The sequence below is a fragment of the Chelonia mydas genome, chromosome 9 (genome assembly GCF_015237465.2).
Source record: "Chelonia mydas isolate rCheMyd1 chromosome 9, rCheMyd1.pri.v2, whole genome shotgun sequence".
Classification (NCBI taxonomy): Eukaryota; Metazoa; Chordata; order Testudines; family Cheloniidae; genus Chelonia; species Chelonia mydas.
This window is the reverse complement of record NC_057855.1, coordinates 60,176,217-60,202,401: the sequence shown is the minus strand read 5'-3', so window position 1 is coordinate 60,202,401 and position 26,185 is coordinate 60,176,217. Positions and strand designations below refer to the sequence as shown.

General features: G+C 52.8%; 2 protein-coding genes and 1 long non-coding RNA gene across 6 annotated transcripts; 1 reads left to right on the top strand and 2 right to left on the bottom strand.

The window, feature by feature from the left end:
- Nucleotides 1-516: 516 nt before the first annotated feature.
- UTP14A (UTP14A small subunit processome component) lies at nucleotides 517-10,154 on the bottom strand. Of its 3 annotated transcripts, XM_037909135.2 has the most exons (15): nucleotides 9,999-10,127; nucleotides 9,523-9,598; nucleotides 8,882-8,952; nucleotides 7,556-7,620; nucleotides 7,161-7,303; nucleotides 6,695-6,850; nucleotides 3,965-4,084; nucleotides 3,783-3,877; nucleotides 3,463-3,586; nucleotides 3,294-3,371; nucleotides 2,845-3,199; nucleotides 2,210-2,565; nucleotides 1,765-1,955; nucleotides 1,583-1,682; nucleotides 517-1,026 (listed from the first exon to the last, which is right to left on the bottom strand). In XM_037909135.2, the coding sequence occupies exons 2-15, from the start codon at nucleotides 9,577-9,579 to the stop codon at nucleotides 757-759; spliced, it is 2,181 nt and encodes a 726-aa protein (XP_037765063.1). In that variant the 5' UTR covers nucleotides 9,580-9,598; nucleotides 9,999-10,127; the 3' UTR covers nucleotides 517-756. The 3 variants fall into 3 exon arrangements, with proteins under 3 accessions (XP_037765063.1, XP_043378589.1, XP_043378590.1); XM_043522654.1 differs by having other exon boundaries at nucleotides 2,210-3,199; nucleotides 9,523-9,734; nucleotides 9,999-10,154; XM_043522655.1 differs by having other exon boundaries at nucleotides 2,210-3,199; nucleotides 9,999-10,133.
- On the top strand, nucleotides 9,744-11,235 carry LOC122461712 (translation initiation factor IF-2-like). The gene is made up of 3 exons (XM_043522607.1): nucleotides 9,744-9,797; nucleotides 9,841-10,593; nucleotides 10,698-11,235. The coding sequence occupies exons 1-3, from the start codon at nucleotides 9,744-9,746 to the stop codon at nucleotides 10,818-10,820; spliced, it is 930 nt and encodes a 309-aa protein (XP_043378542.1). The 3' UTR covers nucleotides 10,821-11,235.
- Nucleotides 11,236-13,412: 2,177 nt separating this feature from the next.
- LOC122461720 lies at nucleotides 13,413-25,801 on the bottom strand. 2 transcript variants are annotated; one of them, XR_006283839.1, is made up of 3 exons: nucleotides 25,665-25,801; nucleotides 17,324-17,483; nucleotides 13,413-14,546 (listed from the first exon to the last, which is right to left on the bottom strand). It is a non-coding gene; the product is annotated as an uncharacterized LOC122461720 (long non-coding RNA). The 2 variants fall into 2 exon arrangements; XR_006283840.1 differs by lacking the exon at nucleotides 25,665-25,801 and adding an exon at nucleotides 17,642-17,723.
- Nucleotides 25,802-26,185: the final 384 nt, after the last annotated feature.

Sequence of the window (26,185 nt, the reverse complement as noted above, 5' to 3'; positions counted from 1 at the left end):
TTGTGTTCAGCTGATTATCCAACACGACTCCCAAACCTTTTTCAGAGTCTCTGCTTCCCAGGACAGAGTGGTCCACCTTGTACACATGGCTGACACACTCTGTTCCCAGCTGTGCACATTTACATTTAGCTGTATTCTCATGCATATTGTTTGCTTGCACCCAGGTTACCAAGTGAGCCAGAGCACTCTGTCTCCATTCCCAAATCCTAGCCTGCCTCCATGCCAGGAGGGACTGCCCACCCTTTCCCTAGTACTCCTGCTCTGCTCCCACCAGAAAATCCAACTGTCCTGTCTGCAGGAGCGGGGTGTAACACAGCATCAGCTAGAGCAGCTGAGCCCAGCCAAACCCAGCCCTCGCTTGGGAAAGGAGGGAGCAGCATTGGGTGAGACACCCTTGCTGCTAGCAGCCAAGCACTGCTTTCCTACAACAGACTAGTTCAACTCCCGCCCCCCTGCAGCCTGCCTGGAAGGGCCCAGGGGTGGGGGTGAGGCGCAGAGACTGCACAGAGGAGCCTTCCGCCAGGACATTTATTGGGGAAGGAGCTCTGGTTCCAGATGAATGCAGCACACTGTGTGGGTGCAGGAAAGTGCCCCTGCCTCTAGGGCAGGAACATGGCATGGTATCCTCTGCCCTCACTTAGGGCCAGCCCGGCCCACCTGCTCACCGAGCAGTTCCTAGCCCTACCAGGGCCCGGCCACGCACTTCACAGCCACCCTCAGTCTCTGTGCTGCCACAAGCAGCATGGCCCCTCTGGCCTAGTGAGCCTTCTTGTGGGAGTGCTGGTGGTGCCTGGAACGCTGGGGCGTGGGCGGCAGGGCAGCGCTGCCTCCGCGGGTGGGCACAGTGCTCTGGGGGCTGGCGTCCTCGGCAGATATGGGCTGGATGATGTGGCCTGGCTGGGTGAGGATGCGGGGGGCTGTCAGCTTCTGGAAAGCTTGCTGTGTGTTCCATGTGGGCCCCACCGGCGCGCGGATGCTCCGCTCAAACTGCTGGCGGCGGTCGAAGGGGAAAGGGACCTCGTTGACCTGCCAGAGGAGGATACAGACAGGGTCAGCACCCTGTCCTGGCACCAGACTGGGGATGGCTGGTCCCGCTAGGGCACACTAATGGGGTTACTAGAGATCCGCATAGGCTGGATCCTCACTCCAGGCCCTCACTACCCCAGCATTCAGGGCTGGTGGGGACCCAGCCCCAAGCCGAAGCAGAGGAGAGCCCAACTGTGATGCTGGTTGCTGCACGGAAGCCACGGTGTCAGTGCTGCACCTGCCTGCTGCAGCTGGAACCCTGGCACCTCCTACGCAGTCAGCCAAGGCCAGGGCCCATGGAGGCTGGTCCTGGGAGGGAAGTGATTCCTGAAACAGCCTCCTTGCTGGCCAAAGCGCCTGCCTGACCCACTCTAAGCCTGTGCACTGGAGCCACTGTGATTCTCTTTGTCCCCACAGTGCCCTTTGGTCTGTCTGAGGGCTGAACAACGACTTCCTATTCAGGGACTCATTGGGGGATGGGAGGGAAGCTAGCCTCTGAGTGGGTGGGACCCCAAGGCGCGGGGCCTGCCACCAGGGCGGGTGGGGCTCCCCTCACCTGGTGTGCTGCAGCCAAGACATTGCGCTGCTGGCTGATGATGACATGGGGCAGGTGCCGATCTCTCCTGGGTGGCCCTGGCACCGGCTTGATGAGGAACCTGAGAGACAATGAGACAGATTAGGCCGCAAAGCTCCGGTGAGGGGTGAGACACCCCATGCCCTGGCCTTGCCTGCACATACCGCTTCCTCTTCCTGGCGCTAGGCCGCAGCCCCGTGCCGCCCCACTCGCCCCATCCGGGTAGGACCAGGTCCACGGCCTGCGGCTTCCCTGCCTGCTCCACCTTGTGCTTCTCCCGCAGGAAGTCAGCAATGACGTCATCCCCCGCAAAGGCCTCCTTGATCACCAGCCTCTGGTCTGCAGTCTCCTCCTCCTGCCAGAGACAGAGATAAGCACCCGCCTACCCCCCTTTCCAAGACAGAGATTAGCACCCGTGGCACCCGCCTCCCCCCCTCCCCGTGCCTGAGACAACTCAGACCCAGGGCACCCACCTGCCCCCTCCCTGAGACAGATTAGCACCCATGGCACCCGCCTGCCTCCCTCCCCAAGATAGAGATCAGCACCCATGGCACCTGCCTGCCCCATCCCCACTCCTTAATGCAGTAGGCAGCACGGAGCCCAGCTCACCTCATCCTGCACAGAGATTGGCTGGGCAGGACACTGGATCACGTGGGACTCCCCAGCCAGGACAGCCTGCAGGTTGATCATCTTCTGCTTAGGTGCCTTCCTGGCCGTGCGGCAACCCCCAGCACTGCCCTCTTCCTCTGACTCCTGCAGTGTCCCAGTGGGCCAGGGCCGCTCCTGCTCTTCCGCCCCCTCCTCCTGGCCCAAAGCATCTATCTCCTCCGGTGTGCGCCGCCTGCCCAGCTGCTCCGACAGCAGCGGCCCCTCTGGCCCCTGGGCAGGTTGTTCCACTCCAGGACCCGTCTGCACATTCGACAGCAGCTCAGCAAACAAGTGTGCCTCCTCCGCTTCGCCAGCACCTGCGAGAGCACTGGGTGAAGGCACTGCTACCCACTGTGGATATAACAGGCCCCAGGGAGGGCGAGGGGGGACCATCGGGCTGATGGGCGAGATGCTGCTCCCCTCAGAGCAGCAGGGTGGCAAGGGGTTCACACAGCCTCTCTTCCAGCCCAACCAGCTCCTGACAGCTGGTGGCAGGAGGCTCCAAACCTGACTCCTGTTTTCCCACCACTCCAGGCCCCAGAGTGCCGCCCACAATGGTGCTCCGGGGCCATGACATCTGGCCCCAGCCTGCTCACCCTCAGGCTCTGGGCTCCCTGTCTGTTGTTGCCGTGTGCATCGTCTTTGCTCAAAGTCTTGTAACAAGATCTCATCCTCTGACATCTCCTCTCCCTCGTTCCCAGCATCCTCCGGGGCAGCAGACTCTCTAAGGTCCTTGGGGTCCTCCTGCGTCCCAGAGTCCTTTGCTTCACTGCTGGGTTTCCCCAACATCCAAGGGTTGGCTCCATCCGTGCTGGGCTGCACTTCATTGATGGAGTCCGGGAGGAGGTCTTCCCCAGCCATGTCGCCCTCCTCTTCACCCTCTGGCTCCACAGGCACTTTCTGGGTCAGCTCCTTGTTCCTGGACAGCTGCTCCTGCATGGCCTTGCGGGCCTGTGGGGAGATGGAAACACGTTCACAGCCAGGCCCAGCAGAACACCCATACTGCCCTCAACACAGAGCCACCCTTCCCCCAACAGCTTCTCACCTCCAAGTTGTACTTGGCCATAATGGCTCTGGAGCGGGCCCATTTCCCCTTGTTCTGGTGCTTGAGGCTCATCCTCTCCTGGGGAGGGAGGAAGCAGAGAGAGGCATCAGCAAGGGCTTCTCTGGGCAGCTGGGGGATCTCAGGGTGCAGAGGGTCCCTGGGGCATCACCTCAATCCTGCTTCTCTCCATCTCCTCCAGCTTTGTCAGGGCAGCCTCGGGGTCTAGCTTCCGCAGCACCTCAAACTCCTTCAGGGCCTTGCGACTCCTGCCCTTCTGCAGCACTCGGTGGTACCTACGCAGTGAGAGCAGAGCAGTCAGAAGGTGCAGGCGCCAGCTGAGCTGCCCTCCCACAGCAGGAAGTGAGACAGCTCACCCCAGCTTATTGCTAACCCACCCCACACCTGGGCTCCAGGGCAAGTTGAACCCAGGGCTCCTCCAAGGTCCTCCAACCTCCCCACACACTAACACCTGTGTGGACGGCTCCTTACTTCTTGCTCTTGATCTTCTTCTCTCGACGGGCCTTGGCCTCATAGTAGGACTGCAGAGCACGGGCCTTCTGCAGCTCTGCCCGGCGCAGCTGAGCCTGAAACACACAGCACGGGGTGACGGCCAGCTCCAAGGGGGGCCTGCACCCAGGGGGACATGGACAGGGAGGGCACTACTCACTCACCTCCTCCAGGCTCATTGCCCGCAGCGAGGCCTCTTCCAGAGGCGTCAGCAGCGGGTCCATCACCGGCTGCTGCGTCTTATGGAGAAGACTGAAGATCTCCTGCTCCAGCGGTGTTCGGGCCTTCGGGACAAGGAGGGCAGCAAGTGAGCACATGCTAGGCGTGCGGGGGCAACCTCATTGGGATCTCCTTGGCCATGGGCTCTGGCCATCCCACCCACTCCCCCTAGCAGGCCCAGAGGGAGGGAAGGATTCCCCTCTTCCTGCGGGCCCCGAGGTTAGCAAGGGGAGCCACCAGCCAGTCTTAGCAGCCCCATCTCAGTGAGGGCTGCTAGTCACGTGGGAGCCCCCAGCCTCAGCCAGCTCCTCACCCTCAAAATAATCCAAAGGAGTGGGGGCCATTTCACCATAGCTCCCAGAGGGGGGACCAATCGAGCACATGGCTCCGGCAGCAGGGGGCACCCAGACGAGTGTACTATGGGTCGCTGGGCAATTTCCACAGAAAGGTAAGGGAGACATCCCCATTAATTGCCCCCAATCCTTCTGCCCCACCTGGTCCCCACTGTTGTGGGGATTTCAGGGTGCAGGACCAGGACCCCCAGGTGATGGGGGTTAGGTGGGTGGGGTCTAGGAACTTCCTGAGGCCAATCTGCTCGGGCAAAGGGGGCACAACAGCAAGAACCTGTCACTTTTACAAGGCTTTTGGTGAAAATTCAACATCAGCCAGGGGCTGAAACCAAGCCAGGCCTGGTGCGCGGACCAGCCACCCCCAGCCAGCACATGGGGTAGGCACCCCCAGAATACCAGGTACAGCTAGAAAGTCTCCACTATCAACACAGGGCAATACCCAGCAGTGCCCTGAAGGCTAGAGAAAGGCTAGACTTGGCCGTGGTCAGAGAGGTAGAGGTGACTTACAAAAACCCCAGCAACCCTGGCTCAGTTCCCAGTCCAACCCCTCCAACCCAGCACTCCCCAGCCAGTGGCCCAGAGGAAACCCCTACGGCCCAGGGAACACGGGGGGAAGACGGGATGCAGAATGCCCATCTGACAGCCTTTGTCAGCCACCCAGGCACGTGTGCTCAGAATTCACAGGACACCTTTCATCTCGGCCAACAGCCAGCACCAGAACACAGCCTTCTCTGTGGCACTACGCAGCCACTGCTAACATGCACAGCAACATGCACAGCTGCTCAGGACAAGAAGTGGCCAAAACCAACCAAAACCACAAGGGAAATGTGGGGACTGAATGAGAGGGATTCCCCGTGGCAGAGTCTAGAGAGGACTCCCGGGCGACCTCCCCTGAGAGAAAGCCCTAGGACCTACTGGGGGGAGCAAAGGGCTGATTTCCCACCTCCTCTGAAAGAGGCTCCTCAGAGCCCATCACATCACTGGGACCTACCTGGGCCTCCTGCTGTGGGTGCCCCCAGAGAGCCAGACTCTCCATGCACAGTGCAGACCCATTTCTCAGCTCTCATTTTTACAGCCCTAAGCTCCCTTCTTTGGGGGAAAAATTTTACGAGCAAGCTTGCAGTGGTCAGCGAAGCCTTTGCATTTCCCTTGGACTGCTCGGCAAGGCCAGGCTTAGAGAACCCCTCCAGCCCTTGCGCCGCTGGCAGGGCAGTCACAGCACGTGCTTCCCTCTGGACTGGAGACTGTTAGGCCCCAGTGCTGAGCCCTACACAGAGATAGCTATGGGTTCCCCATGCATTTACCTCACTAGGGACTGGGACTCCTGGAGCAACCTCCTGCCTCACTGGGGGCCAGTGCTGTCCCAACTTGCACTCTGCACAGGGGGAATGTTTGTGGAAGGGCTGTAATGGTCCCGCTGTTTGTGGGGAGAGAGGACCCTGCCCCAGTGGAAGGGTCCCTCATCACTGGAGAGCTCCAGCACTGCAGATCTTGAGGGAAAGAGCAGAAATCTGGCTAGGGAGGGGGTCTCTCTGGGTGGGAAGAAGGCAGAGCTGGGGGGCTGGGGACTTTAACAAGGCAGCCCCCCTCACTTCCCTGTCGCATCCCAGCAGGCGCCGAGAGCAGCTGTGCAGTAGTCAGCTGAGACTCTGGTGTCAGGACCCTGGGTTGAGGTCAGGACCTTAGCAAGGAGAGAAGGGAGCTGCAGAGGGAAAGGACAGCTCTGACCTGCTCCCTCCTTCCTGAGCGAGGCCCCTGGACGGTTTGGAATCTGTTTGGCCCTGGGAAGGTTGAGAGGAAGAAGACTACTCAGATCTGGGAGCAAAGAGCAAGCCAGCAGAGCTTGGGATGGCCACACACCACTCCCCCGCACCCTTCACCATGTGCGTCTGTCCTCACCGCAAAGCGCTGTGCATTGGCTACCAGTGTGGAATGCAGAGCAGGACATGGGAAGGTCAGCTCCAAGTAGCCCGGCTCTGTGTGCGCCCAGCCTCACAGTGAACCTTCCCCCAGAAGCTGCATGGCTTGCCATGGCCCCGCTGAGCTAACGTGAGAGCACAGACACACACACCCTGCGTGTCAGAGCTGGCACTGCCCCTCATTCTCACCGTGGCTCTCAGCTAGCTGGTGTGAAGCTCAGCCCTGCCTGCCACAGCAAGGCTGGGCCTGGGCTCGCCCAGTGCTCAGAAGCCTGATGCACTCCTGCTCCACCAGCGTCCTCGGGGTTGGGATCAGGCACAAACCACCCCCAAAGGGGCCTAGACACCTATGCCAATGCTGCACCCCCCTCCGCCCCTCCCACACACGCCATGCAACAGCACCCACCTTCCAGCCGGTCAACACCTCCTCGATGGGTGCAACCCCCATCTGCTCCTGCTTCAGGGGGAAAACCAACTGTTCCGCTCGTCGGTTTTGCTGAACCACCTGTTCCCACTTGGCAACGGCCTTCGAGGTCTTATTGTAGGCAGCTTCCCTCACAACCTGCAGTCCCAAGAGACAGTCTGTGAGGACACAATAGGCCCCACGTCTACAAAGACACCAGACCCCAAGGTCTGGATAGCAAGGAAACCCAGCAAGTAACCCAGGTAGGGAGAGGCACTCACAGCTCAGTCACACAGGACTGAGACCAAACATCAGTGCTTATCTCCATGGCTGCTCCCTGCTCCACTCCCAACTCGCTCCCACCCTGCTCTGCCCTTGACCTACCCTCATCACCTCAGGCACTCCCAGCTCAGGTCCATCAGTGACCTCCCACGAGCCCTGACGGATGGACGGACAGACAGAGTCTTACCCGCTCTGACTCCTCTTTGCTGAGTGGCAGCTCCAGGGACTTTTTCTGCTTGACTCTATTCAATTGCTTCTTCACGGTGCCCAGGGAGGACGAGGCCCGGATGGACCCCAGCAGCTCAGGCAGGACCAGCTTCTCCCCGATGCCTGCAGGAACCAGTGCAGTCAATGCAGGCAGGATGTCACGGAGCTCCCAGCAGAGGGCGCCAACAGGGAACCATCTGCTGGGTTCCTGCACCCTCCCCCCACACAGCCCATCGCAGCTTCCCACACTACCACCCTGGAGTAGGGATGAAGTGACCCAGTTATGCAGGGGGAGCCCCTGTCTGGGAGCTGCAGAAACAGCTTGGAGAAAGGCTCATCCCATCCCCTCTGCTCCCCTCCCGAGAAGGAGCTTACCTTCACAGCTGAGGTTGAACTCGGACACCTGCACGCTCGCCTCTGTGCGTTCAGCCAGCTTCCGCCTAGAAGAGAGGAGGCAGAATGTATGGGGACCCCTTGAGTGCAGTTCACCAGCACCCCTGCCCATGCAATGCCCCTCCCAAAAGCGTGTGGGCAACGTTCCATGTGCAGAATTAATTTTAAATCCATGTGCAGAATTAATTTTGTTATGTGTACCAATATGGAGGTGATGTGTGGCGGGGGAGGGCTGAGGGGTTCGGAGTGTTGGAGGGGGCTCAGGGCTGGGGAGGTGAGGGCTCTGGCTGAGGGTGCGGGCTCTAGGGTGGGGCTGAGGATGCGGGGTTTGGGGTATAGGCTGCCCAGGGGAGAGAGGACTCCCCCCGCAGTCCTCTCTCGCCACAGCAGCCGAGGGAGGGGCGCCTCTTTCCCTGGTGTGGCCCTTGATAGTCTGCTGCACAGCTGTGCAGCTTAGAGGGAAATTAGCCCAGGGGGCCCCCCTGAGGCTCCACCCCGGCCAAGCCAGAAGCCTGAATGGGGCCAGGGAGCCCCCTCCCACTGCCTGGGGGAGTAAGGGGCCAAAGAAGCCTCCTGTCTGTGTCCTGGGCTCCCTGCCCAGGGCAGGTGGACGGACCCAGGCTGCCCTCCGGCCAGGGGTCCTACCTCAGAGCCACAGCCTGCCACGATGAGAGCTGGGCAGGCAGCTGTGGGGAGCTGCAGTGGACCTTCCACCTGCCTGCAGTGTGTGGAGCCCGAGCAGTCCCCAGCCTGTGTCCCCGCCCAGCCCGCGACTCCTCACAGTTGCTCGCCCAGCTCTTACCATGGCTGGCTGCGGCTCCGAGGCCCCCAGCAAGCTGGGTCGACGAGAGCAGCGCAGGCAGCTGTGGGGAGTCGGCGCTGAGATTTGGACCCTCCACCTGCCCTGGGCCAGGTGGGGACACGGGCCGGGGGCTGCTGGCAGATCCCCCCGCACTCCGGGCAGGTGGAAGGACCACCACAGCTCCCTTCAACTGCCTGGACTCCCTGGCCTGGCTCCACATCCCCCCGGTTCCTGCGCCACTGAGAGGAGCCCATTTCTGCATCTTGCCAGGGGGTTAGACTTGATGACCCTTGCGGTCCCTTCTGACCCTCTTTGTCTATGGTTGTGACGGGGGCATGTAGGGCTAGCTACCTCCCAGACACCTCAGGAGCCGAGGGGCCTTCACTGCTGCTTCAGTTGCCCTGAGCACAGTGTGGGAACCATGGCAGCCTGGACACGAGTGTCTAAGAGCTCCCACAAAACAACTGAGCCCCTGGGTGATGGGCAAGTGCGATCCCGACACTCACCGCTTCTTTCCAGCGAGGGAGCTGACCGCCTCCAAGAGCTGACGATGCCGCCTCTCCTCATTGTCATCCCCCTAGCACACAGCAGACAAAATTAATGCAGCTGGCAGTGGCACAGGCCTTCAGCATCTGGCCACAAGGAGTCCCTTCAATCACCAGAGGAGCTCTGCCCTGCCCCTATAGCAGATCTGCAAGGGGGGCAGCGGGCTGGGCACCTTCAGAGCTGCCCTTCAGTTACAGGCCTGACCCCTGCAGTGCAGTGCCCACATCACCAAACACAAATTTCAGCTCAGCCTGAGGCCCCACCACCACCATATGCCTTGCCCCCACTGCCTCTCAAGTCCCCCCAGGACCCTCTTCCATTACACTGCACTGCCACCTTCATACACCCACCATGACCTGCCCCGCAAGGCGGTCTCACTTCCTGCCCCTATTCCACCTCACTAATTTTACTACAATACGAGAAGACAATAAAGCTCGCTGTATTTACCCCTCAGGGCAGGACAACGCCTCCCGTGGGAGGCCTAGGGAGCCTGAGCCCTCCTGTCAGCAGCAGCCTGGCACTGGCTCGGGGTAAGCGACCCAAACGCAGCCATGCCTTGAGGTCACTGCCCCAGTGCTGGGGCCGCAAGAGCCTCTCCTACCTCATCCTCGCTGGCGCTCACAGGGTGGTCGCTCCGGAACAAATCCTCCTCGGCCATCGGCAGCCCCAGGAAGCTGCTGCTGGGGAGACACGAGCCGGGCTCAGGCTTGGGCTCCTTGGCACAGGATCGCACAGGCTACGGGTGTCGATCGCACAGCCAGGTCCTGCGGGACGAGCTACCTGGGAAACCGGCACCGAACAGACAGCACAGGCCTGCCAAGGATGCTTCCGTCAGAGCTGGAGCTGGGACTAGGCCCCGGCTCCCCCCACCCCAAGGCAGGGCCCGGGGCGTCTGGCTTCCCCCCTTCACCCCCCAAAGGCGGGCCCCGGGCCCGGGGAGTCCGGCTTCCCCATCCTCCCCGCGGCAGGGCGGAGCCAGCAGAGCCCGGCGGGGACGGGCTGGCCCCAGACACCGCGCGCAAGTCGGGGGCTGAGGGGGAACCGGGGAACCAGGGCCCACCCCCCCGGGCCCCTCACCTCCGCCGCGCGCCCAGCCCGGCTCCCCGCCCGGCCAGCACACGTGGGTAGGAACAAGTACTGGCAGCTCCGCGAGCCGGCCCTGCACCAGCGCGCAGGTCGTAAAGCGCGGCACTTCCGCCCCTCACGGAGCCGGCCGTCGCCGCGAGCCGGGGCACTTCCGCCCCGCGCTGCGCAGGCGGGCTCTGGCTGTTGCCATGGCAGTGGGGTCGCGGGAGGCCCGGCTGGGCGGGCTCTTCCGCTGGCCGGCGGTGACCGCTCGGACCGGGCCCGGGGGAGCCGGCGCGCGGCCCCCGCCCAGGGTGACCCCTCCTCTCCCAGCCCCGCCGCCCCTGGACTCGGCCGGCTGCCCGCGCTGCGCCTCGTGTGGCCAGCCCGCCCCAGCCCCGCGGGACGGGCTGCTGGCGACTCGGCGGTGGGCCTGGCGCTGGCCGAGCTGGCGGCGGCGGCGCTGCTGCTGTGGCCGGGGACCGCTGACCGGGAAGCCCCGGACCAGCGCACCCTATGGACAAGGACAAACCGTCTCTGCATCGGTCGCTCGGCTGAACTGCCCCTACTGGGGGGACCTCTCTGGGCACAGACAGAAGTGGGCTGTAGCTCACGAAAGCTTATGCCCTAATATATTTGTTAGTCTCTAAGGTGCCACAAGTCCTCCTGTTCTTTTTGCGGATACAGACTAACACGGCTGCTACTCTGAAACCCACTTATTTTGTATCTCTTGGGGCCCAGGCATCTCGTTCAGGCTGCACCCATCTCGGAGAAAACACTGGGGGCCAGAAGGCCCCGTCCGGCTTGGAGAACTGGCTAAAAGCAAGATGCTAATGGAGTCCAAATTGTGTCAACTGAATTTCCAGTGACCTAAATCAATGCTCTGTGAGCCTCTCCCGCTGAGATGAGATTTCTGCTTTCACGGGGTGCACATAGCAACCAGCCTGGGTAGGGCTGTAGCAGAGGGCGGTCACTTTAACAGGGTGCCAAACCTAGGGTGACCAGATGTCCCGATTTTATAGGGACAGTCCCAATATCTGGAGCTTTGTCTTATACAGGCACCTATTACTGCCCCACCCTCTGTCCTGATTTTTCACACTTGCTGTCTGGTCACCCTAGTCAAACCTTTCTTTTGTAAAAACCTCATACATGTCAATGAACAAACATGGTTTGTAAGCTTTGGGTACTATTTAAATTTTTCATGGAAAATGGGTTGATACATTGAAAAGAATAAAGAGTTCCAAAATGACCACTGTTTGACATTTCATTGGTTTGTCTGACGGACACGCTTAGTGGAGTTGTGTAGTGAAGAAGGCTATTGTCTGTAGGACCTCTGCTTCATTTGTTGCAGAAGATGGAAGGAAGAAGAGATCAGGATTTCTCTGCTACTTCCTTCACCTAAGATCCCTTCTGGATCTCCAGAGAAGAACTTCTCTCAACTTTCTTTTTGAAAGGGGTTATTGTCTCCAGTTCCATCTGAACCTCGTAAGGGTTGGGAGTGGACGAGAGATGCAGATCGGAGAGTGGATTCCAAGAAAAATGTTGGACAGTTTCATTCATACCTACTGGATCCAGATGCACAGAAGTATTTCCAGCCAAATCCATCACTGTTTTTTTTTGGCCTGAATGGCACGTTACCCCCACAAGGTTAGATAATCCCAGTGGCCATCTTCTGCACCTTATCAAGAAGGATCTATGCATGGGACTAGACCTTCACCAATTCCATACCAGGAGGACATTCAGTTGTCTGATCCAAAGGATACAGATATTTGGGGATTGTTTGCCCTGTTTTTATCACTGGGAGTTAATACTAGACAGGTGGATCCTGGAAGTTATTGCATGTGGTTACACAATTCAAATTAAGATCCTTACCTACAACATCTCACCCATTTCATCTCTGGGCAGAGATCAAAGTCATCTCATTTTGTTAAAGAACTGGGTTCAATCTCTGCTGCAGTTAGGAGCAATAGAGACAGTTCTGCAAGATCACAGAGGGAGGGTTTTTACTGGTGTTTTCTAATTTAAAAAAGTAGGGGGCTTTTGCCCTATTTTGGATTTAAGGAAATGAAATACTTATATACAGAAATTTTGTTTCTGCATATTAGAGATAACTTCTGTAATTCTTTCACTTTATCTTGAGGATGGGGTTGTTGATCTGGATTTAAAAGATGAATGTTTCCGTAAAACAGTGTCATCTGAAATACCTGCTTTTCATGGTATGAGAGGTTCATTTTCAGTACAAGGTCCTCCTTTTTTGTTTATCCATAGCTCCTCAGGTGTTTACAGAATGCCTGATGGTAGTGGCAGTGTACCTAAAAAGGCAGGGGATGTATGCGTACCCATTCCTAGATGACTGGGTAATAAAAGCATCATCCAGGGAAGACATTTTAATATATGTAAATCAAATATGTTCTCTCTTTGCCAGTCTGGGATTAGAAATAAAATGGAAAAAATTGTGTTTAAACCCTACTCAGAGGAGCCGCTTTTTGGGGCCATAGTAGATTCTACTTCGGAAAGAGCTTTTCTCCCAGAGGCGAGGTATATAAAAATATATATATCCTCCAGTTTCTATAGCAGTCAGTTCCCCATTTTCTTCAGTTGCTGGGTCTGTCAAACACAGCAGTGCCGCCATATGCTCATCTTCAGCACTGGTTAGGAACAAATTACAGACCAGGTTTGCGTAGCATGCATCACAAAATAGTAATTCTACAGCAGGTGTTAATGTCACTCATGGGGGGGGGGGACAGATACTCAAAAATGCAATGAAATGTACACTTTTCAATTTTTCTCCAGCATCAGTAACACAAACCTCAGAAAAACAACAAGGAGTCTGGTGGCACCTTAAGGACTAACAGATTTATTTGGGCATAAGCTTTTGTGGGTAAAAACCCCCACTTCTTCAGATACATGGAGTGAAAATTATAGACCACAGGCATAAATATACTGGTACATGTTAGTCTTTTAAGGTGCCACCGGACTCCTCAATGTTTTTGTGGATACAGACTAACACGGCTACCCCTCTGATACAAACCTCAGATGCACCTACACTAGGTTGAGGAGCTCATCTGAAAAACAATGTTAGTCAGGGCTCATTGGTCACCCAAAAAAAAAAGAAAGTACGTATCAGTATTGTAGAACTGAGAGCCACAAGACTAGCTCTAAAGTCCTTCCTATCTCAAGTCAAATACAGAGTACTTCAGGTAGTAACAGACAATGCAATGGTGCTATGTTATCTGAACAAGGGAGGGGGAACTTATTCTATAAAATTATGCCTAGAGGCAAAGAGGCTTTGGAAATGGTGTACAGAGCATGACATTCACCCAGGATAAATTGGTGTAGGGGTATGTGAATGGGTTTGTGGTCCGCTCTGTAGTGGTCACAGTCTCTGGCAGTTGCTCCGTCCAGTGGTTGCAGCCAAAGGGGAGGTAGGGGAACCTGGACTCTCCTGCTCCACTAGGTTCCGACCCAGGGCCCTGTGAGACTTGTCTGGTGCCTCGCACCCTGAGGGGCCTCAAATCAGCCTCTCTGGGTTACTTCCTACCTCCCCTTTTCCTGCACTGGGGGCTGCAAGGTGTTCACATAAGCACCAGTTCGCACGCTGCCTACCTGTCTCCAACCCATAGGAGCTGCTGCTCAACAACATTCCTTCTCCTAGCCTGGGACTGGCTACGTCCTGGTCCAGAGCTCCCAGACCAGGTCCTTCTCCCTACCCTGTCTGGCCCAACGGAGCCAGTGGCTGGTTGGCTTCCTTTTCAACCCCACCTCCAGTTGGAGCATGCTTGGCGAGGGCGGAGGAGTGGAGCCTCCTGTGCCCAGAGTTGCTCTTTAATCCTCTGCTGTCCAATGAAGGGTTTTATACCCTGTCACATGGGGGAACAAAACATGCTTGCAGATTAACATGTCAAATGCACAAATGGTCTGTGAAGGAAGAAGTAATAACACACCTCTCCAGTTTATGGGGGAATCTGATAATATATCTGTTTGCCTCCAGCAGCAACAGGAAACGTCAACAATTTTGCTCCAGAGCAGGCAGAGAGAAGGAATCAACATTGGATGCGTTTCTGATACACTTGTGTCAGGGCTTAATGTAACCATTTCCCCTCATACAGAGAGTGATAAACAAACAACAGGATAAGGCCAGAGTGCTTTTAATAGTGCCAGCATGTCTGAGAAAACTATGGTATCTGGACTTGATTCATCTGCCAGAAGGATTAATGGAGCCTCCGCCACTGCTACCGCACTTGTCACAACAGACTGGGATGGTCTATTGTCCAGATCCTCAGTCCCTTCATTTAACTGTGTGGGGAATAGAACTGTGGGAGGGCTAGAGAAAAGTTGTTCATTAAAGGTGCAGAATGTACTGTTACATTCTGGAAAAGAGTCCACAAATAAATGCTATACTCATAAATGGAAAAGGGTTTTGCTGTGGATTTCTACGTGTGATCAAGATCCATTTACAGCACCACTTAATTGTAGAGTATTTGTTGTATCTTGAGAATGCATGTCTTTCTTTATCTTCAGTTAAGGTTATTCTCTCAGCCATATCAGCATGCCATGTACCTGTGGAGAGTAAATCAATTTTTACTAATGATACAGTTAAGACATTTTTTAAAAGCTTTAATAACTCATACTCCCCCACCCCATAAGAAACTCTTTGCCCTCTTGGGATCTGAATTAGTTCTGTCCCATTTAATGAATCCTCCTTTTGTACCTTTGGGGGGCTGTTCTTTATTCCATCTGTCTCTCAAAAGAGTATTTTTGATAGTGATCATGTCTGCAAGGGGTATAAGTGAATTACAGACATGAATGGCTATTCACCATTCACTGTTTTTCATAAAGACATATGGGTTTTAAGGATCTATGGGACCAGAACCCAGCTCTGCAGAGGGGCCAGCACAGCAGATGTTCCCACATCACCATTATGGCGGCATGCAGAGGCACTTCCAATGAGCACTGGGGAGATTAGGCACTACAGGAAATACCATCCGAAAGGTCCAGAGTGACAGCACCTTGCAGTCCTCTGATTGACCTTGTCCACTATTTAACCCTGGAGCGTTCCCCAGGAAATTGTCTGGGCAACCACACAGATTTCTGGCCTGCTACGACTCCAGACCACACCTTGCTTTCTGATCTCCAGTGTTTGGTTCCAGCCTGGTGCTATCTCTGGTCTCTGACCCAGCCTGACTCTGACCCTGACTCTTGCTTATCAAGCCCAGTTCTGGTAATTACTCCAATCCCTGCTTACTTACTACTGCCTCGTGCCATCCCACTAGGCTAGACTGCCTATGCCCTGGTCCCTTACTCACCCTAAGTTTTTACCGAAAGTGGTTTCCAATTGGAAAAGTGGTTTCCAATTTTCATATAAATCAGTCTATAATTTTATTGGTTTTTTTTCCCCAAACCTCGTACTCATGTTAGGGAGACTAAATTACACATGCTAGATATGAGAAGAACTCTATCCTTTTATTTAGACAGGACTAAACAATTTAGGCAGTCCCCAGAATTGTTTATAGCTTATGGAATGAAGGACAAGGGGAAAGCTATTTTTGTAACATTTTCTCAATGGGTTAGATTATCTGTTTATGAAGCTTATAAATCAAAGGAGGTACGGTACCCATTCCTCAAGGGATGAGAATGCATTCGACGAGATTAAAGGCAGTCTTTATGGCTTTCTATAGACACATTCTTCTGGTAGAGACATGTAGAATAGCACCATGGAGTTCTGTTCACACCTTTCTAAACATTACTCCTTAGATTTGGAAGCTAGATCTGATGCAAAATTTGACAAGGCAGTCCTTGTTTAATAGGACTCTGTGGTCCCACCATCCTGGGCCAGAATGCTCCTTATTAATCTATCCCATGAGTGGGCGTGTGCAGAGGACACTCAAAGGAGAAATGAAGGTTATTTATCTGTAACCGAGGCTCTTCGGGATGGACTCTGCATAGTTAGACTCCCAGTCTGCCTCTCCCCATAACCTCAGCATCCTCCTCACTGGGAAAGGACCTTAGAAAGCTGGAGCTCCACGCCCCTTTTATACCCTCACTGGGGAATGTTTAACATTCACTGAAGCGAGGGGCCAGGGAGCTGGGTGAGTGCTCCAGTGGCTACTGCTAATCAGAATTCTACCATTCAGAGCATCCCATGAGCGTGCATACTCAGCATCGATCTCAAAGAGCCTTGGTTATAGGTAAGGATCCTTTATTGTCATAGTTGGGAATCTACCTGGTTGCACAGACAGCTTCCTGGTGTCCCTGCTAGGCTTAAATAGTACACCTGGACCAATTAGGGATCCTGGGAGCACCACCAATCAGGTCCTCTGTAAGTGGCACATCCTATGGTGCTTGGCCACATAAGGCTCACAGCCTGCAGATCACTGTGGTGCCAGAGGTATTGGGTGGTGTCATGGATGCAGCAGGCTATCAGGGACCAGCAGACCCAGATTCCAGCCCCCAGGGATCCTCACACATAGCCATAGTAATGCCTGAACTGCAAGCCTACCTGATAATTACAACTGCCTAAATGCTAACTCCTACAAACAACATTCCTCTTTCATTAAAAAAAAAACTAGGAAATTCAATGGAAAAAAATTCATTAACCGGAGTGACAGCTGTCTGTCTGGTTGTATCTCGTGCCCTTCCAGAATTCAAGTTCAGTAAATCTCAGACTTATGAACACCAGGAAAAATAGACTTAAGGTACATGCCCACACAACCGTAACTCTGCCCCCTTTGGGTGATGCCTCAATATACCCATCACACATTCTCACACTCTGCCTTTGTATTGTACTAAACAGGAGCAATCTACTCCTGCCTTGCTCTCAAACTCTTAGCACCCTCCACAGAAAAAACACCACATCTGCTAAATTTTACAACCTCTTCACCCCCTTTTACCACCCCTTCACCCTTATGCACATGATGCCAAACACTGTACATTCATTAACCTATCATTAAACCCACAGTCCACACTCATCTCCCACCTAACTGGGTACCATCCCCAGTGCCCTGCTACTGACACAGCCTACACAACTCAGCGCTGACATGAGGCATCCTGGATCTCTCAAGGTACATGTGCACCTCTTTCCTTCTGTCACCCCTCCTCCCCCCCGATGGGCACAGCCCCGCAAAGATCACCTCAGATCATAATCACAGCTCTGACAAAATGCTCCAAACTAATCCCTCCCACATTCAGTACAGCTACACGTAACACTGTGAATGCAGCTGGAGTGCAGGCAGATAATTCCCAGTCAGTATTGCCAGCTCCAGGGGGAAAAGTTAAGGTTATATGGGCATTTACCTTAACTCTGTATTTCTTGGTTTTCAGAAAGGAAAGTTCCTTACCTGGACAGTGACTGGAGTTCTTCAGCATGTGTTGTCCATATGCACATTCCACTAGGCTCCTGAGTCCAGGGTCTTTTTTCCCAGCAGTGTCCACTGTGGCCACACATATGCCCTGAGTGTCCTCATGCCCTCCACCAAGCGCGTACAAGGGTAGAGCCGGCTGTAAGCATGAAAGGGGGTTAATTATACAGATTTGCAGAGTTCCCAGTTAAATTTACAGCTGAAGTCTAACAAACTAGATTTGCCAATGAGATTAGTGTTATAGCCCATATTCAAATATTAGAAAAGATTGGTTCAAAATGGAGTAGTTTAGTATACCAAAAGCAATTGCTTAAAGTTATGGTTCAGGTCTCTCTTAAGCCAATTTGTTTAAACTTATAAAGGAGGGTGTGAACTGAGCACACTGTATTGGCAGTAGGTCAGGGTACACAGTTGCAATCTATACCCAAGGACTTGCCTAGACATGCCCAGATGGGCATGTTTACCCTGTGATCGCGGTCTTCACAATACTTCACTAAAGGGGCCATGCCTGGTGTCTGCGGAAAGCTAAGAACTCGCTGGTTGTCATGGATATTGTGGGATCTATGCATGGAACATACTTTAAGAGTTCTGTGATACATAGAATATTGTGTTCCGAAGATGCTAGAGATGAAATTGGTTACCGGGGGTGGGTGTTTCTCAGAGCTAACTGAGAGTGAGAACAATTGACATCTGACCCAGCCCAGACAAGGGTTTACAGTCTAGGCCAGGTGTGGGTGTGACACTTTTTGGGGTTATCCGAGGTGTCCAGGGTGATTTACTACCAACTGCTTACAGCACAAGAGAACCTTGTCTGTGTCCACCAGGGGAAATCCCAACTCTGCTCTGGGCTCTGCTAGCCCCACTCTTCCTCTCTGCAGGTTAGCAATTTACAAACCCCACTTTGTTTTACGCTTGAGTGCCCAGCTCCTTGTTTCTGGATGCCGGGAGAGTACACTGATCCACTGTCCCCCATAGAAGCAGTGCACCCCAGCTTATGGGTTTCATCTCAGTTCAACACCCATACTAGCACAAGGCACTTAAACATGTCCAAATCAAACTGAAATGCATTTAACAGAGCTTGAGATAAAGGTTAAAAATAAAAGCCAGTATAAGGATTTGAAACGCAAGGTTACAGGTAAAAGAAAACGAAATGCAATATGTAGCCTATACTTATTAACAAGTTACTTGCCTGTCTAATCAAGTATTTTTCACCCGATGGTCAGTTCCTACAGCTCTTGTCCGGTCCAGAGAGCTGGGATCCACTTTTCATGAGACATTCCAGCTGGCAGAGTCTTTCCTCTGTAATGGATAACATCTTGTACCCTTTCTTCTTCCTTCATCTAGTTACAGACTATTGTCTCTTAGCCCAGGGGTTCCCCTAATCAGAGACTTTTCTTGGGATCCTTTGTCTTTGTAAATGTTCATACCTGCACCTGGTTCAGACAGTAAACACAGGGCTGGCTGCTCCATGGATGTTGATTGTTTTCAGTGTTGATGGAGTCATCTCTGAGCCCTGGTCTACACTAGCATTATGTCAATACCCCACAGCCCGGCCAGCAGCTGGATCCAGGACAGGGAGCCTGGGAAGCTATGGGGAGCCGTGGACCCTCCATCTGCCTGAATGGCGGGATATGAGCCAGGGGCTGCTCTTGGCCCCTCCCCCCGCCGGGGAGGTGGAGGGTCCGCAGCTTCCCACAACTGCCCAGGCTCCACGGCTGGGCTCCAGAGCCTCCAGCTGCCAGCCTGGCTGGAGGCCCAGGCCTCAGGGGAAGAGGAGGGGCAGAGGGCATGGCCCCTGGAGAAAAGTGGATGGGTCAGGCCTGTCCACTTTCAAAAAGTTCCCCCCATTCTGGTGCCCATGCTCTCAGCCACCCACACTGCTGCTCTTAAGTTTGTGGAAGCCCAACCACCGACAGAAGGGCAGTCTGGACATGAACCACCGCCGTAATTACTGCAATAGCTGTAAATCGTCCTAACATAGGTAGACTTAAGTTTTTTGTGTACACGTGCCCTGAGACTCCACTGCCTCAGGTGACAAGATTCACTTCCAACAGTTTTGGAACATGATATCCTACACGTTACATGGCTCTACATTTGTTTTCTGCACAAACATCTTGCAACAACCAGGACAATTAGCTAGATCTTAGCTTTTGGTACAGACCACAAACGGCCCCCTTCAGTGAAATATTAAGAAGATCATCAGACACAGGTGTAATATACCTGCTTGGGCATGTCACTGTCACAGCAGGCTTGGTCCTCTACAAATTACAAAAGAGTTCAAAAAAAGAGCTTGAATAAGGAGACCATCAGGGACAAGCAGAAGTTAACAAAATACCCTAGTTATGCAAATAGACAAAAGGTCTGGAACAATATAATAGGAGAAAGGAGGGGACAAGATGGTGTCCATTACAGAGGCAATGCTCTGCCAGTGGGAGTGTCTCATGAAAAGTGGATCCCAGCTTTCTTGGCTGGAAAAGTGCTGTATGGACTGGCCATTGGGTAAGAAACACCTTATTAGACGGGAAAGGGCCTTGTTAATAGGTGCAGGCTTTAGATTGCATTTTATATTTTTCTTTTATCAGTAGCCATGTGTTGAATCCTTTTACTGGCTTCTCTTTGAATCTTTACTGCAAGCTTTGTCAAATGAACAGGGATTTGGTTTTACTATAGACACAACTCAGTGCTATGTGTTGAGGAGAGTGCTGAAGGGAAGCTAGTGAGTTGGGGGGCGGTGAAGGAGGGGACTCCATGGAAGCAGTAATCTGTGTGCATTGTGGGTGCCTAGAAGTCATGAGACCAGGCGCTTGTGTGTAACGAAGTGGGGTGTACAGGCAGCTGGGAGGGACCTGTGCTCAATTCAGAGCAGAACTCTGGGGGTAACTATCTCCATAGATTTAGCCACAGGTTCTCTCTGCTCTGCCCCAAGGACTCACTCAGGACTGGGGTGTGCAAATTGGCAGCCTGCAGAGGGAAGGAGTGCGGCTTGCAGAGCCTGGAGTGGGGCACTTGTGGTGCCAGCAACCAGTAGTTTTGGGCAAGTTCCCCCAGTGGGCACAGACAAGGCTCCCTTGCACTATAAATAGGTGGTAGTGATTCCCTCTGTACCACTGGGGTAGCCCCGAAAGGACTCAGTAGAGAGTGTCGACTTATTCAAGAGAACGTTCATTTGTTGATGTTAAAGAACAGAAGGGGAAATACGATCTTTGAGATGAAATCTTATCCTCTTAACCCTGGAATGGAGGAAAGCCCTTTCTACAGGGCTGCTCCAGGCACCTGTGCACTGAGAATTCTGCAGCTTCTTTATGGGTTGAGTCAACTCTGGGGTCCCACATGGTGACTTCAGGTTTATATATTTCAGGGCTTGTTGGAGGGATTAACCCTCTGATTTCTTGTGGCCATTTGCCAAATTGCTTTCAGCCAACTCTGTGTTTCTGCTGCTTCCATCAATATCCAGTAGATGACGTCAGTGTGTAAGAAATTTCTTCAGTGCTTCGTTTAGTCGGAGGGTTTAATTTGTTTAATGGACTGTATTTAATAATTTGCTCTATTAATTTGGGATTCCCTTTTAAAGTAATTTCATTTATTATTCCAAACTCATACCAGTCACAGAGCCACAGGACTAGTGCTTGTACCCCAGCCTTGGAACAGTCTCTGGGAGAACCCCTTTGGTGTGCCAGACCCCCTAGGGGTCTTGCTCTTCCTCCAGGGTAAGCCACTCGGCTTCACTGCCTCCTTGGACTGAACCTCGGAACCTTCAGCACCCCTGCTTCCCGCCGTGAGCTCTGTTCAGTGAGTCCTACTGGGATGAAGACCTGAAAGAGACATGTACGCCCCTAGGGGGAAGCTCCTCCTACTTCAGCATTCACAGCAACTCTTAGCCAGCATTGTAAAGACAGTTGGGTTTATTAGCACGGCATAGAAAGTCCTTGCTTAGCAGGGAGAAAAGAAAGTTACAGCATGGTCCATTCTGGTTAGTCCAGAGCCTTAGCCAAGCACTGTGCCCCCCTTGGCTCCTGCTCTGTCCCTCTGTGTCCTCTTTGTTCAAGGTCCAGGGGCCAGTCCCACCTGGCCCCTCCTCAGGCCCATGTTGTCCAGCTGTAGGGTGACCAGATGTCCCGATTTTATAGGGACAGTCCCAATTTTTGGGTCTTTTCCTTATATTGGCTCCTATTACCCCTCACCCCCTGTCCCAATGTTTCACATTTGTTGTCTGGTCACCCTATCCAGCTGATCCAACACAGCTGGCTTCCTGGGGAGGGGTGGGCCATCCATGGTCCTTGGTTGTTAAGTACCAAAGTCCCAGTGATTGGATTTGCCATTGTCTGAATGGATTCTCCATTTACATTGGGGCCAGACCGAGACAGCGAGATGCCATTCGCACCTGTGTCAGAGCCTGCCTGAGAATAAACAGCTTTCCCAACCACCAAATTAACAACACAGCATATGGGAGAAAATGAGGCACACACAGTATTCATATAAAATATTGCAGAAAATTCCCACTCCATCACAATCCCGTAGTTAGATGATTATATCTTTTAACAGGTTTCAGAGTAACAGCCGTGTTAGTCTGTATTCGCAAAAAGAAAAGGAGGACTTGTGGCACCTTAGAGACTAACCAATTTATTTGAGCATGAGCTTTCGTGAGCTACAGCTCACTTCATCGGATGCATGCTGTGGAAATCGCACAAGACATTTTATACACAGACACCATGAAACAATGCCTCCTCCCACCCCACTCTCCTGCTGGTAATAGCTTATCTAAAGTGATCATCAAGTTGGGCCATTTCCAGCACAAATCCAGGTTTTCTCACCCTCCGCCCTCCCACAAACAAACTCACTCTCTTGCTGGTAATAGCCCATCCAAAGTGACCACTGTCTTCACAATGCATATGATAATCAATGTGGGCCATTTCCTGCAGAAATCCAGGTTCTCTCACCCCCTCACCCCCATACTCACACAAACTCACTCTCCTGCTGGTAATAGCTCATCCGAAGTAACCACTCCCCCTACAATGTGCATGATAATCAAGGTGGGCCACTTCCAGCACAAATCCAGGTTTTCTCACCCCCCCCCCAAACACACACACACAAACTCACTCTCCTGCTGGCAATAGCTCATCCAAACTGACCACTCTCCCCACACTGTGCATGGCAATCAAGGTGGGCCACTTCCAGCATAAATCCAAGTTTAACCAGAACGTCTGGGGGGGGGGGGGGGGGGGAGGAAAAAACAAGGGGAAATAGGCTACCTTGCATAATGACTTAGCCACTCCCAGTCTCTATTTAAGCCTAAATTAATAGTATCCAATTTGCAAATGAATTCCAATTCAGCAGTTTCTCGCTGGACTCTGGATTTGAAGTTTTTTTGTTGTAAGATAGCGACCTTCATGTCTCTGATTGCGTGACCAGAGAGATTGAAGTGTTCTCCGACTGGTTTATGAATGTTATAATTCTTGACATCTGATTTGTGTCCATTTATTCTTTTATGTAGAGACTGTCCAGTTTGACCAATGTACATGGCAGAGGGGCATTGCTGGCACATGATGGCATATATCACATTGGTGGATGTGCAGGTGAACGAGCCTCTGATAGTGTGGCTGATGTTATTAGGCCCTGTGATGGTGTCCCCTGAATAGATATGTGGGCACAGTTGGCAACGGGCTTTGTTGCAAGGATAGGTTCCTGGGTTAGTGGTTCTGTTGTGTGGTATGTGGTTGTTGGTGAGTATTCGCTTCAGGTTGGGGGGTTGTCTGTAGGCAAGGACTGGCCTGTCTCCCAAGATTTGTGAGAGTGTTGGGTCATCCTTCAGGATAGGTTGTAGATCCTTAATAATGCGTTGGAGGGGTTTTAGTTGGGGGCTGAAGGTGACAGCTAGTGGCGTTCTGTTATTTTCTTTGTTAGGCCTGTCCTGTAGTAGGTGACTTCTGGGAACTCTTCTGGCTCTATCAATCTGTTTCTTCACTTCCGCAGGTGGGTATTGTAGTTGTAAGAATGCTTGATAGAGATCTTGTAGGTGTTTGTCTCTGTCTGAGGGATTGGAGCAAATGCGGTTGTATCGCAGAGCTTGGCTGTAGACGATGGATCGTGTGGTGTGGTCAGGGTGAAAGCTGGAGGCATGTAGGTAGGAATAGCGGTCAGTAGGTTTCCGGTATAGGGTGGTGTTTATGTGACCATCGTTTATTAGCACTGTAGTGTCCAGGAAGTGGATCTCTTGTGTGGACTGGACCAGGCTGAGGTTGATGGTGGGATGGAAATTGTTGAAATCATGGTGGAATTCCTCAAGGGCTTTTTTTCCATCTTCATCATCTGGACCCATGGAAAAAAAGCCCTTGAGGAATTCCACCATGATTTCAACAATTTCCATCCCACCATCAACCTCAGCCTGGTCCAGTCCACACAAGAGATCCACTTCCTGGACACTACAGTGCTAATAAACGATGGTCACATAAACACCACCCTATACCGGAAACCTACTGACCGCTATTCCTACCTACATGCCTCCAGCTTTCACCCTGACCACACCACACGATCCATCGTCTACAGCCAAGCTCTGCGATACAACCGCATTTGCTCCAATCCCTCAGACAGAGACAAACACCTACAAGATCTCTATCAAGCATTCTTACAACTACAATACCCACCTGCGGAAGTGAAGAAACAGATTGATAGAGCCAGAAGAGTTCCCAGAAGTCACCTACTACAGGACAGGCCTAACAAAGAAAATAACAGAACGCCACTAGCTGTCACCTTCAGCCCCCAACTAAAACCCCTCCAACGCATTATTAAGGATCTACAACCTATCCTGAAGGATGACCCAACACTCTCACAAATCTTGGGAGACAGGCCAGTCCTTGCCTACAGACAACCCCCCAACCTGAAGCGAATACTCACCAACAACCACATACCACACAACAGAACCACTAACCCAGGAACCTATCCTTGCAACAAAGCCCGTTGCCAACTGTGCCCACATATCTATTCAGGGGACACCATCACAGGGCCTAATAACATCAGCCACACTATCAGAGGCTCGTTCACCTGCACATCCACCAATGTGATATATGCCATCATGTGCCAGCAATGCCCCTCTGCCATGTACATTGGTCAAACTGGACAGTCTCTACGTAAAAGAATAAATGGACACAAATCAGATGTCAAGAATTATAACATTCATAAACCAGTCGGAGAACACTTCAATCTCTCTGGTCACGCAATCAGAGACATGAAGGTCGCTATCTTACAACAAAAAAACTTCAAATCCAGAGTCCAGCGAGAAACTGCTGAATTGGAATTCATTTGCAAATTGGATACTATTAATTTAGGCTTAAATAGAGACTGGGAGTGGCTAAGTCATTATGCAAGGTAGCCTATTTCCCCTTGTTTTTTCCTCCCCCCCCCAGACGTTCTGGTTAAACTTGGATTTATGCTGGAAGTGGCCCACCTTGATTGCCATGCACAGTGTGGGGAGAGTGGTCAGTTTGGATGAGCTATTGCCAGCAGGAGAGTGAGTTTGTGTGTGTGTGTTTGGGGGGGGAGGGGGTGAGAAAACCTGGATTTGTGCTGGAAATGGCCCACCTTGATTATCATGCACATTGTAGGGGGAGTGGTCACTTCGGATGAGCTATTACCAGCAGGAGAGTGAGTTTGTGTGAATATGGGGGTGGGGGAGTGAGAAAACCTGGATTTGTGCTGGAAATGGCCCACCTTGATTTTCATGCAGGTTGTAGGGGGAGTGGTCACTTTGGATAGGCTATTACCAGCAGGAGAGTGAGTTTGTGTGTGTGGTTTTTGAAGGGGGGTGAGGGGGTGAGAGAACCTGGATTTCTGCAGGAAATGGCCCACATTGATTATCATATGCATTGTGAAGACAGTGGTCACTTTGGATGGGCTATTACCAGCAAGAGAGTGAGTTTGTTTGTGGGAGGGCGGAGGGTGAGAAAACCTGGATTTGTGCTGGAAATGGCCCAACTTGATGATCACTTTAGATAAGCTATTACCAGCAGGAGAGTGGGGTGGGAGGAGGCATTGTTTCATGGTGTCTGTGTATAAAATGTCTTGTGCGATTTCCACAGCATGCATCCGATGAAGTGAGCTGTAGCTCACGAAAGCTCATGCTCAAATAAATTGGTTAGTCTCTAAGGTGCCACAAGTCCTCCTATATCTTTTAACATTCCTTCTAGGAATACAATATACAATACAATATCTAACTTCTAGAATACAACACCATTTCCCAAGAAAACAAACTCCCTTAAAGTCTTCTAAATCTAGGGGACACGACCCACACCTTCTTTGATTATATCTAATAATTTTCATTTCATACCTTTTGTCACGGAGTTCCTGGGCGATGCTCTGGAACTGCTCCCTACGAAGCCAGTCAGGACTCTGGGGAAGTCTCCTTTCTCTGAGCAGACTGTCTGCAGGACACACAGCTCACACAACTTCCACCTTCCTGGGTCTGACCTCGGAGCATTCAGCATCCTTTGCCCCTCCGTGCGCTTCCCACAGCGAGTCCACCCAGGCGGGCTCCTGGGGAAGCCAGAGGGTCCTGCACCCCAACTTCGCAGTCAGACATGACTCTCAGCCAGCCAGTAAAACAGAAGGTTTATTAGACGACAGGAACATGGTCTAACACAGAGCTTGTAGGTGCAGAGAACAGGACCCCTCAGCTGGGTCCATTTTGGGAGGCAGTGAGCCAGCCAACCACGTCTGCGCTTCACTCCATGTCCCCACCCAGCCACCAGCTGAAACTCTCTCCAGCCCCTCCTCCTCAGGGCTTTGTCCCTTTCCCAGGCCAGAATGTCACCTGATTCCTTTGTTCTCCAACCGTTTAGCTCTCACCTT

Excerpts from the sequence above, each read along its gene's own strand:
- UTP14A (XM_043522654.1), bottom strand. The coding sequence starts at position 9,579 with ATGGCCGAGGAGGATTTGTTCCGGAGCGACCACCCTGTGAGCGCCAGC. Across the intron at positions 7,621-8,881 it reads TCCCTCGCTGGAAAGAAGCG|GCGGAAGCTGGCTGAACGCA; the intron begins GTGAGTGTCGGG and ends CCTCTCTTCTAG. Across the intron at positions 3,372-3,462 it reads TGGAGAGAAGCAGGATTGAG|GAGAGGATGAGCCTCAAGCA; the intron begins GTGATGCCCCAG and ends CTCCCTCCCCAG.
- LOC122461712 (XM_043522607.1), top strand. The coding sequence starts at position 9,744 with ATGCTTCCGTCAGAGCTGGAGCTGGGACTAGGCCCCGGCTCCCCCCAC. Across the intron at positions 9,798-9,840 it reads CCGGCTCCCCCCACCCCAAG|GCGGGCCCCGGGCCCGGGGA; the intron begins GCAGGGCCCGGG and ends CACCCCCCAAAG. Across the intron at positions 10,594-10,697 it reads CACAGACAGAAGTGGGCTGT|CCCACTTATTTTGTATCTCT; the intron begins AGCTCACGAAAG and ends GCTACTCTGAAA.